Below are 12,799 nucleotides of genomic sequence, written 5' to 3' on the forward strand. Positions count from 1 at the left end.
TGTATTTAAAGGAATTAGTTTTTCAAAGATGTGTCAGATAGCATATTATTAATAAAATATAAAAGATTGCTTAAAGTAAGCCTTAGACGTTCACATGCACGGATATTCTAAAAGAAAAAAAATCGCTGGCTAATATTAAACAGTAAATGTATCTCGACTTTTTTCTAAAAAACACAAATGGCTAAATATTATCGCCTGGCACTTAATTTTTGGCAAATGTTCACATTAACAGTTTGGAAACATTTTACACTGCACGTCTTTACGAAGACTGCTGGTTTCTGAACAGACTTCGATAAATCTACAAGGGAGCGTTTGTCAAATAAACTTTACACAAGATGTGGACAACATGAAGCTGGTGTGTGGTCTGAGGGATTGCCCGAGAATTTTATAAAATCAGAAGCTCTGGGACATGGTTTCTGCTCATTTAGGTGCATATATATTTATAAGACTGGGGCGGAGTGAGGCAATGCTTCGTACGTTTGTTCGACGTTATTTCGATGCATGTAGGTGGAAAAAACCCCAATATGATCATGTTCTCTGCGCAGGCAGGGGAGGTTGCCCCCCGCCCCCTCGCCGGTGTTTGTTGAAATAGTAAGAAAAGCAGTCACTGGAGACCGGTATGCTACTCAGAATATGGTCTAGAAGGCACCAGTTAGTCATTTTTCCAAACACAGCCTCGCGCCTGGGGGAGAAAAAAAACATCGGTATTTCCTTGAGTGCTCTCACGGGGCCTGGCGCATGGGCATCGGGTCGTATTCCGTCCCTGGCTTAAGAAGTAATACGTATAGTGACAGGGGTTATGAGATAATTGTTTTAACATGAAATATTATCAGGGGAGATCACTCTTCTATTTTGTACTTCGTGAGTTTTGGGGTCTAATTATTTTTATTATTATTTAACTTTAAGTACATATTAACTTGGACGTAAAGTGGGAGAAGGATGCACAGAAGGTCTATAATTGTTACATGCGGCTGTTCATAATTGTAACGTAAGGCCTGCTATAAATTCTTTATAAAATATTGCACCTACATTATTTCATATGGTGTTCAACATTAATTATATAATTGCTCACACGTCCCTGCATGGTTAATTCAAACGACCCAATTTGTATGTTATCCATTATCGGGCCGAGAAGGCGTGTTTTCATAAGGGAGATCTTTATATTATCGCCGAGCGTAGTAATGCGCGACCTATTTGAATATTAATGCTAAATAGCCTGTGCCTTGGCTGATATAGCTAGTCCTTCGCTTATCACATTTCTGGGAAATAAAGAGGGTTACTTTCTAGCCTATCTAATTTCTAATTTGGCATTATGTGCAGTGTCTCGATTAAAAAGTTTTAGCCAAGCAGTGTGACATTCTGGATTGACTGGGCTGTGTTTTGCTGGGCATTGTTGCACTGCCAATCAATGGCTACCATGGAATATTCGATACTAGTGTAACAACAGACAACTTGTATCACAATATTCGGGTCTCACCTGATTATGGCTGATATGGATAGTTGACCAAGTAACTAGTTAATAGCTTACCTACCTCCGCGACAGAACACAATGCGAATCCAACAAATAAATCAAGCATGCTCACAATCCCCGAATCCCTAATTTATTTTGTCGTCTGCTATTTCAATGAACAGCTCGCTGGTCTCGTTTATGCTCTTCCTAAACGAGAAATCTCGAGAGTAACCGAAGCTGGTAATTTAGCATTCATCATGGCGGGCCAAACGTCGTTAGTAAAGTTTAACGACATATATGAATTAAAAGAAGAATTAGGGAAGTAAGTGGATGTTTAGGGTAACATTTTGTGGGGTGATAACATAGAATAATTATTCTATCTATTGCCTGGATATACGGGAATGTATGTATGAAATAAAAGGAGTGATGGTGCGAACAAGCCAGACAGGATTTCAGTCGTCGATTTCTTTCAGTCTTGGCATCTATATAGCGTTCGACAATTCAGGCGACGAAATGGGTTGTAGTTTTTTAACCGTTTCCACGTTATTAGGATCGTGTAATTTTATGTGCTAACGGTAACAAGCCTTTCCTAAACACGGGAACTTATTCTGTAACTGGATTAACCTAGTTTATTCTATTGATTTGTGTTCTACTATTTCAGAGGAGCATTTTCAATCGTGAGACGATGTGTACAGAAAGCTTCAGGATTAGAATTCGCTGCGAAAATTATAAATACCAAGAAATTATCAGCAAGAGGTAGGCAAAACTACATGAATGCATGATTGATTTTTCCACCCAGTTTATATCATAATACTACAAAAATAATTAGATGCATATTTGTACTGTAGTTATACATTGTATTACATACACAATACATTGTATGTCAATGTGTGATAATATGTATAATATATTTTATGATCATATATATATAGCACAGTATATATTATAATATGATTTTATATGCAAATACATGTAATGTACCATGTGCACCATTTCCTTTTTTTTATTCATTTTTTTTTGAGGCAATTTTTTCTGAACCTGTGTTTAAATCCAAGCGCAGCCCGACTAAGATTTGTTGGCATCTAACAAAAAATAAGTGTTTTATAGCTTTTTTCAATTTCCCGCAAACGAAAAATTTCAACGCAATGGACCAACATTTTTCAAAAGTGACCAACGTGGATGTCACATGATTGACACAAACATCACATGGTAACAAAATTACGATGTTAGAACTTGGTATATAATGACATGTATTTTGAGGCTTTATTTTATCTTGTTTTAAACAAACATATACATGTATGACTTAAAAAATGCAATTATTGTGATATTGTTTGCCCCCCTACCGGTATTGCCCTATATTATAACAATTTTGCTGTAGTGACATACGGCTCTAGGACGGTTCCCCCCCCCCTCAAAAAAAATTCGTCCCTGCACAATTCTTCCCCAGACAACTGGTTCCCCTGGACAATTTGTCCCAGGACTATTGATACCCTAGGACTACATGTATTCGTCCCCTATGGCTTTTCATCCCCAGACAACTCATCCCCAAGGACAATTCGTCCCCAAAGACAATTCGTCTCATGACTATTTGTACCGTAGAACAATTCATCCCCGGACAACAATAATGGTAGTTCATTATCAAAAACTGAATTGATATTAACTTTTTATCCTAAATCACAGTTTTGAAGATAGTTTTACATTGTTTTACATGTATGTTTAGTATTAAATGGTTCCTGAAGTGATAATTGATAATTCATATGTTTAAATAGTTGCCCACTATGGATTTAATTGATCTATGATTGAAAATTGAAATGATTGAGATGTCACTTTATGGCACATTCTGCAGGCTACATTTATTATCTGATGAGTTTTATATACATACATGTATATATACATGTATATATACACTGTTTACATTAGTGAGCTGAAGAAACCTATAGAATTCCAACAATTTTCATTAATTACTTCTAGAGTTATGGTCCTTGTTTCACTTTGTTGAACCTTGTGAATGCTCTAACGACTAAAATTATCATCTGATCTGTATTAGATTTACATATGTTATTTAAGTTAGTAAGGCCAAAAAAAGGGGTTATGTTTCTTGTAACGGATGGAAAATAGGGTAGGTAGGTTTGTTTTTTTCTAGTTTTTTTTTTTTTATTAGATTAGATCTAGTCTAGATCTACCATAGCATAATACATGTATTATGTGGGAAAATCTTCGATTTTGTGTTCGGTTCAGTCGATATCTGTCGTGGAACATGTCTGACAAAGTGCTTCATAACTTGTATCATATTAAGATTATATTGTATGCATGTAAAGTATTTATTTAGATGCATAGAATCAATTTGAACCCCACATGTGCGAATCCGTTGAACCCCATACGTTCTTGATCTATGATATGATGAGATATATTGTCCACTAGACACACATTTAATTACGGACGTAACAATTTCAACATGTAGTGACAATAGAATTTGCATACATGTAGTTACATGTACATGTAGTTATACGAGAGTATTTAAGACCCGGTGCTTTCTGTAGTTAGGACAGATGGGAGAGGAGCGGAGGCCGGTGTATGGACTCACATAAGTTCAGCTGCTGCCGTGGCAGAGGAGTGGAATGGTTCTTAAACTATTCATATACTGTGTTAATGTAATTGTTTATATTCCTGGTGTAAATCCTGTTTAATTTATGTTTCTGTTAGTATGTATGTTCCTGAACTGCTCTCTTGTTATCACTATAAAGTGTTACTGTACATGTATTTGTTATGGTGCATCAAGTTACATGTATTTGTTATGGTGCTATTGACCAACAAGGTCTCTGGGTGTGTTCCCATGATAAAGAAGAAAATCCTGCGTGGCAGTCATAGTTTTTACTGCTTGACACCTGATGAGTTGCTGTAAAAAAACAAAATACAGGACTAAAACATTTATTTGAAAAACCGTGGGTGGCAGACGTGGTTTCCATAGGAATGACCAACAGATAATGGATATTCTAGATAGTTTTTTTGGTGGATTTTTTATCATTGATTGAACTTTGACAAAAGGAAGAGTGATGGCTTTCAAATTATGTGTGTGATTGTGTTATAAGAGGAGTCATTTTGTTTTTAAAAGAATGTAAATTATAATGGTTTGTTTTTGAACACATATTTTGGCTATTAAAATTAGTAGTAACAATGTATTAGTATGTTTATGTTAAAAAGTAAAATATTTTGTGTTTGTTTGGCTGGAAATGAGTTCAGATTATGCCAATTAGAAAATTCTTGAATGGATGGTGTCACAGTTGAATAGATTTTTCATCGTCCATCGCTATGTTCCCGTGAGGATGATTAACTACTAAAAATTCACAAAGTATTCACAGGTTTATCTCCCAGTTTTTATACGCCCACATTGAAATGTCGTCGTATATTCAGTTGTCGGCCCCGTCCAGGCGTCCGGCGGTCCTGCCTCCACAATTGCTAAAGGCTAAAGTTAATATCCGATTGACTTTAAATTTATACACAGTGTTTGAGGCCATGAGATAAAGAATCATATTGATTTTCAACGATTTCGGATAATTGCTGCCAGAGTTATGGCCCTTGATCACTTTGAAAAATCTTGTGATGCTCTAGAGGCTAAGTTATCATCCGATTGACTTCAGATTGAAACACAGAGTTTAAGATCTTGAGACAAACAAGTATATTGATTTTCAATGAATCTTTATGACTTGAACAGCTAAATCCATGATGTTAAAAGTTTTGTATACTAAACGTTAGCATGGGGCAGAACTTTATAAAAAAATTCTAATGGTTTTCTGATAATTACTTAATGAGTTGTTACTCTTAATCAGATTTTAATGTTTTATAAATGTTTCATTACCGAAAAAAGTAAAAATATGCGACAACTCTTGTTGACTGCCTGGACGATATACAGTACACTTCAAGCGGAAGTTCTAAATTTCCCCGAGGTCCGACCTGGGCGGAAATGAAAAATCGCGGACGTCAGTCAATCAATCCGCTCTGGCCACGCTCAAAATTCCGCTCTAAAATTCCTCCGCGAATTTAAATAAACCGCCGACCTCCGCGATTATTTTAAACCGCCGCCCACCGCGAAATTTTAAAAAGTCGGACTTTCCACGCATGTACAGTCGGCACATCCATAGCTGGTTTGAAATGGGTTTATTTATCGTGCGATTCAACGGCAGTGATATCGTAGTCGAATATCGGCATGCCAAAAGAAAGATTGTTAATTTAACACGGTTAGACACGCAGATTTTACTGGCTTATATTGAAAGATAACAAAAATCAAACAGGCTTTTAAATAATAAAATTAACAGAATTATGGCTGTACCGTACATTACTTCATCAATATGTTCGACATTTTTAAGACTTGCGCATCGATCTTCTATTTCAAACTCATTCAAATTACGAAAATTTCAAAGTTTACACACATAGATGCTGGTCTTACCGTTAGCGAAAGTTTTGTCCATCGAAATAGCCATTTCCATTCGGACAAATATGTCACACAATGCATTTTAAATTGATAAATCACACCCGAACAAGTAATATATGCCTTCATCTCCTGTTTTCAACCACACATAGCCAGAAGTCACCGTCAACCTTGCTGAACACATGTATCAGTCGGATAATACCTTGATTTCGGCACCAAAGAGTCTGGGTCAATGCATACTGTCAGTCAAGATTCCTAATTAATTACGTGAATTCACACGTGTCATCAAAAGGAATTGATAATTGACTAAAATAGAAGCCCCTTTAACAACAAATTGTTACCATGTCGTATTCTTGTAAACAATACTTTCTATTAATTTTATTTACGATAAAACTCGGGATTTAAAAATGTGGATATAAAAGATAATTCAATTTTTGAATCTGCACAGACTTAAAGGTTAGCGTATGCGCCGTGTGAAAAGAATACTTAATCATCATATTCGCAGGTGACATATTCTGTTAAAATCATTCGTTGAACCGGTGGTGATATTTTTTTTAATTTGGCACAAAAACCATCCCTTATATCGCACCGTGCCCCTTTAAGTCGGACTTTCCATGCATGTACAGTCAGCACATCCGTACATGTAAATGTTTTAAAATAGCTAGGTTTATTTATAGTGCAATTGCACCGCAGTCATCATATCGTAGTCGAATATCAGCTAATACGGCATGCAAAAAAAGATTGTTAATTTAACACGGTTAGACACGCAGATTTTGCTGTCTTACATTGAAAATATAACAAATATCAAAAATTGGCAGGCTTTTATATAATATAATAAACAGAGTTATGGCTGTACGATTCATTACTTCATCAATATGTTCGACATTTTTAAGACATTCAAAATTTATACACATAGATGTTGGTCTTACCGTGGGCGAAAGGTTTTGTCCATTAAAATATCCATTCCCATTCTGACAAATAAGTTTCACAATGCATTGTAAATCGGTAAATCACACCTGAAGTATTATATCTTCGGATTTAAATCACAAATGAATTAAATGCACACCTCGCCAGAAGTCAACGTCAACCTTGACGCAAACATGTACATAATACCATGATGACCTATTCATTTCGGCACCAAAGAGTCTGAGTCAATGCATACTGTCAATCAAGTTTCCAAATTATGTGAATTCGCACGTGTCATCAAAGGGAATTGATAATTGACTATAATAGAAGCCCCTTTAACAACAAATTGTTACCATGTCGTAGTCTTGTAGACAATACTTTAATTCTGAATTGTCAGTAAGTAATCATTACCCAAAATAGTTGACTTCATTAATAAAGAATAATTACAATTGGGTCGCCAACAAACTGGATTTTCACACTAAATAGGTGCGGTTGTCACGGCTAAATTACTAACAGGCTACGATGAATTAGGGTTAGGTTAGGGTTCCGATATCTTTATTTAGGGTTAGGGTTGGGTTAGGGTTCATTAGTCCACCGATATCTATCATTAGGGTTGAGTTAGGGTTAGGTTTATTGATACCCACATTATAGTATTTCTTATAGCGGCGGACTAGTGAACCCCTGTCGGTGATAATATTTTTAATTTGGCACACAAATCATCCCTTATAACTAACGCATGCTTTTTTGTGAGGCAATTTCCTTTGTTCTGTTTGATGTTCACTCTTTGATCAGTTACTATTAATCTAAGTTCTGTCCGGACAAGATCCCAGTCATAAGATCTGGTTGTTAGGTGTTTTATTAAAGGTTCTTCGATATGTTCATTGATAATTATTGGAAAGAAACCGAACCGGATTATTATTTAGGATATTTATCGTCAACTGTATAAATACGGTAAGCAGTTTGTGTGTTGCATTTATAAGTTAAAGTATAAAAAGAAATATTTGAAGGGGCTATTTAAGACATGATATTTTTAAGCCTTATACCTGTAACTGAAACGATTTGACGTGTTGATCTGTTTTGCAGTGTGGGGAATGGGGAATCTGTAAAGTCAAATACGAAACTGAAATAAGTAAACAATCTTCCAGCTTCTATCCAATATGACTTTTAATTTTGGGGACATAAAGTACATGTATATATTGAACGTTGGGAGCCGAATCGTCATTTTAATTGAATTACCGTTAAAGGAGAAAATATTCCTTCCTAGCAATTTATGCTAATTCGTTTATTTCTACGAATATCGTTAAATTGTTGTTCATAATTAAAACGGATAATCAATCAGTATATAAAAAAACAGCATATTTTAAAACACCCACGTGCAAATCGCTGCCTTCTATATATGTTTATTGTCGTCCATTTTCAGACATTGTTATCAGAATTCACGAAACATGGTTTCATTGTCTGCTTGTCGGATCAACTAATGACATAGAAAATTGCTATGTGTCTGTGCTTTATGGTGTGATTCACGAATTAAATACCGATGTAGATGTACATTATAAATGAATAGAACATAACGGACATTTTAGGATATGAATACAATAATACATTGGTACACTTTAGTTAATAATCAAAACGGAATTTGAAAAGAGTATTATGAATATCTATGAATTACCGGTGAACTAAAACGACTAATATACTCGTGATATCGTTCCATTAAATATGTGTTTCTTTCTAATAACGTTGTGGCAATATGGACTAAATTACTCTGACTATTTCAAATCACTATGGACTATAATCCGCCGCGAATTTGATATTTCCACCGACTATAATCCGCCGCGAATTTAATATTTTCGCGGGCGATAATCCACCGCGAATTTTATATTTTCGCGGGCTTTTTTCCGCCCAGACCGTCTCTAATTCCGCGGAGTGTATATGGGTAAAACACCGCGATTTTTGAGCGGAAAAAACGCCCACAAGGACTATTTTCATACTTCCGCCTGAAGTGTACTGTAGCTGCGGTGGGCGTATGTTTCGTTGCCCAGCAACCTATCTTTTTTTTTGGTTGGTTTGTTTATACCCCGATATAACAGGAGAGTTTTTAAAGATTTGCCTTGTAAATTCGAAAGATTTGTATTCCTATGAAGAGTTATTGGTTTTATACCCTAAAGGAAGAAGGGTGGCGCTCATATAGAAGGGAATGTTTTGTTTTGTGTCTTTTCGAAACTTAGAGAAATATAACATGTTGTTCATTTTGAAATGAAAAATATCTTATTTAAGATTGGTGAAATGTGTTCAGATCATTCATTATCATTTATCTTGGAAAAAAAAACAATACGACAAAAGCCCATGTCAAATTTTGTTTATGTAAATTCTGTGGTTTTGATTCCCAGGTTGTACGTGACAAGGAGTAGGATTGCCTGTCCAACCTCGTGGGTTTTCTACGGATCCTCCAATTTCCTCCCACTGCTAAAGACCTCTACGTGCAAGCGAAATATCGAAATAATATTGAACCATATGTTAGTCCCGAGCGGATGTTCAACCTCATTTTTCTCTCTCTCTTTCAATTCCATTTAAATGCATGCTGAATCACTGTTCTTAAATAGCTATTATTTGTCGGCTTTAGCCGATTGATGTTTAATCTAGCCGATTGGTAAAACAATCAACCAGCTACTGTGGTATCATAAATCAATCTACTTTCAGCTAAATTACAACAGGTTAATTATACTTGTTAATGAAGAAGTCAATCAACTTGCTTGTCGGCTACAACAGCCATACCTTATCGAGAATCGGCCATGTGGTTCATAATCCAAGTAATTAGCACATTTTGGTAATTTTGATAGTCCGGCAAAAAAACAAAACAAGGTTACTGATTATTCATAACAGGTTCAGTAGGCTGCCTTCGTGAAAGTAAGGCGATCTTGGCATGGTTTACGAATAGCGCATCTTCAACACTCTGTATGAATTCCAACTACCGTTAGATTTAAGATAATAAGTGGATAATGCGTAATGATGAATTCACTGACCAGTTGTTAGGTAAATTTAAATCTTCATTAAATATAATCCCCTGATAGAACATAGAATACACAGAGAAATAGTCATTAATAATATAATTTTCCTGACAGAATCTTCAATGTCGAATTCCAATGACACGTGACATCGGTTGGAATTAGGTCAATAAATGTACAGTTTTATTTTAACGTTACGATTTTTATACGCCCACATGGAAATGTGGTCGTACATGTATATCGCCGTTGCCCCCATCCGTCGGTCGGTCCGTCCATCGTCCACAATTTTTTGTGAACACTCTACAGACTACATTTATGATCTGATTGTTTTGAAATTGATATATGTTGTTTGCATTAGTGAGATGAAGAAGCCTATTTAATTTCAATAACTTCCATTAATTTCTTCTGGAGTTATGGCCCTTGTTTCACTTTGTTGCACCTTGTGAACGCTCTAACGACAAAAGTTATCGACCGATTTGTATGAAATTTATATGCATCATTTAAATTAGTAAAACAAAGAGCCTATTGAATTTCATTAATTTCCGTTAATTACATCTAGAGTTATGGCCATTGTTTCACTTTGTTGAATCTTGTGAACGCTCTAATAACAAAAGTTATCAACCGATCTGTATAAAATTGATATGCATCATTTAAATTAGTGAAATGAAGAAGCCTATTGAATTTCAGCAATTTCCGTTAATTTCTTCTGGAGTTATGGCCCTTGTTTCACTTTGTTGCACCTTGTGAACGCTCTAACGACAAACGTTATCAACCTATCTGTATGAAATTTATATGCATCATTTAAATTAGTAGACCCTATCATCCCAAATTAGTTTAAAGAAAAAAGTATTGGTATTTTGTTTATTTTGTGTAGGTCTATTCATTTTTCAATTCTACAGTCTTTAAATATGTATATTTGCTGTAAATAGGTCACCCAGACCAATTTACGGCACTCCCAATGTTAAAGGTTTAGATGTTGTAAATGGTGTCGTTATTCGTGAGACACAAGTCAAATAAAACGTGTATTAATTATCAGTATCTACCTGTTGTCATAATTCGTTGTACTCAAATAAAACACAAACACCGTTTTAAGAATCCTTTTAATTTTTAATCTCAAAATGATAAAGTAATATTTGAAAAAAACAACTGAGAAACAGAGGGTTGTGGGGCAATTTTATGCTCGGTCGGTTGGTGTCAAAAAGTTTTTAGATCACTGGCAGAGTCTCTGTATCATTGATGAAAATTAAGTGAATTTGGTCAAATTTGAATATTTAAATGGAAATTTGATTTGCACTGAAGCAAAAGGCAGCAGATGCTTTGAAAATACACCAAGAAGGGTTGAAATTTCATAAAAGACCACGCCCCCTTCCCAAAAAAAAATTTCCATCGCTCTGCTTGGAAGCTATTTATTCCACCACTCAGCAAATCCTGGCTACATCCCTGTTACTGTATAGTTTCACTACCAGGTACTTCAAAACCTTGACTGAGTTTGATTCTGCACATTTTATGCTTAGACTAAGTATAAATGATCAGTTTGATTGCTCAATACTTTTTAAAAAGATAAATGTGCAATTAATCAATATGTGTGATCTATTTATTTTGGGATTTTGTGGGGACATCAACCTCACTGTTGGCTTGTTGGTACATTACCATTCATTGTACATGTACCAAAACGTGTCTAAACAAAATTTTTCTAATCTTAGCAACAATGTCAACGGTTCATAAGAGAGATTCTTTTATTAGAAATTTATTGTTTTGTTGAAATTGTGCATAAATATAAATTAAAAGCAATAAATCTTCTTTCACCCGAGATTCTAAATTTGTACGAAGCTTGTCAGTTTAAAAAGAAATCAGTAACAGTTTTCTATTTTTAGCAGGTCTTAGTTGAATGTGTTTATTCTAAAAGAAGAACTACCAAAAATAGATGTTTATATCTTAGAGATTGATAAATACATGTACAAATAATGATAACAAACCTATCTGCACATGTATAGCAGGCTTCATATTGATCAGTATACATGTATCATGCTTGAACAGAGGAATAGGTCAATCTTGTAACATTGTGTTCTAATGTACAAATAAATCAAATTAAAATCATGCAATCAGTTAATGTGATTTGACTTGACTTGTTAGTATAAACTGCTACCCATTATTTTTACAGCACACATGGAATTGTTGTTGTATATTATTGTTGCCCACATCTGTATGTCATCCACAATTTCTTGTGAACACTCTGCAATTTACATTTATCATCTATTTTTTTTAAAATTTACATAATGTTATGTTGTTTACATTAGTGAGATGAATGCTATTGAATTTCAATTTGATTGCTTGAGACTATGGAACATGATAAGTTTGATTTTAACTAGGTGTGAGTGATGAAAGTCTAGTTTCATTACATTAATAGGATGACTTAGTTAGATGATGAGAATTTTCTGCTTGGGTTAATAGTAAGTATAGCAATGGGATTTGATTGCTCAAGGATTTAGGAACCCCATAGCTTTTAATTTAGGTAAAATGTTCAAACTTGGTGTATATCTTGACAGAGTTTGATGATTAAAATTTTCTGTCAGGACTAACCAGATATAAGTAATTTGATTGGTTGATACCTTGACTTACATTGAGCCAAATAACTGTAACAATCACAAGTACTGAAATTTTCATGGGTATCCATTTAGGGTCATTTATTAAGAAAATTTTCAAATGATGGTCATTTTCCAAGATGGCTGCTATTTTTGTTTGTTGTTTTTTTTCACAGAATTTTAATCACTGGAGTAACTGGACCACTTGAGAAGATTATGTGCCTATGTAACAATATATATTAAGGATCAAAAGATCTTGAAGGAGTTTGATTTTGGTGCGTACCAGGCAGAAACTTCTTATGTTATAGCCCTTGCCTTTTACGCAAAATGTGAATTGTGTACAGGGTTTGTTGACCCTCTAATGGTTTTCTGATTTAGGTGAAACGTATAATGAAGTATATATAAAATAGTACAATTTGGTGTGATTTTATTG

At 34.8% G+C, this 12,799-nt stretch overlaps 1 protein-coding gene across 15 annotated transcripts in view; it reads left to right on the forward strand.

Moving 5' to 3' along the window:
* Positions 1 to 1,640: 1,640 nt before the first annotated feature.
* LOC126811891 (calcium/calmodulin-dependent protein kinase type II subunit delta) overlaps positions 1,641 to 12,799 on the forward strand; it is a 100,626-nt gene continuing 89,467 nt past the window's right edge. For all 15 annotated transcript variants that reach the window (XM_050537923.1, XM_050537932.1, XM_050537922.1 and 12 more), the window contains exons 1-2: positions 1,641 to 1,772; positions 2,112 to 2,206. In XM_050537923.1, the coding sequence (XP_050393880.1) occupies positions 1,708 to 1,772; positions 2,112 to 2,206 (160 nt within the window). In that variant the 5' untranslated portion in view covers positions 1,641 to 1,707. The remainder of the gene's footprint in view (positions 1,773 to 2,111; positions 2,207 to 12,799) is intronic.

This window comes from Patella vulgata, chromosome 2 (genome assembly GCF_932274485.2).
Source record: "Patella vulgata chromosome 2, xgPatVulg1.2, whole genome shotgun sequence".
Lineage (NCBI taxonomy): Eukaryota > Metazoa > Mollusca > Gastropoda > Patellidae > Patella > Patella vulgata.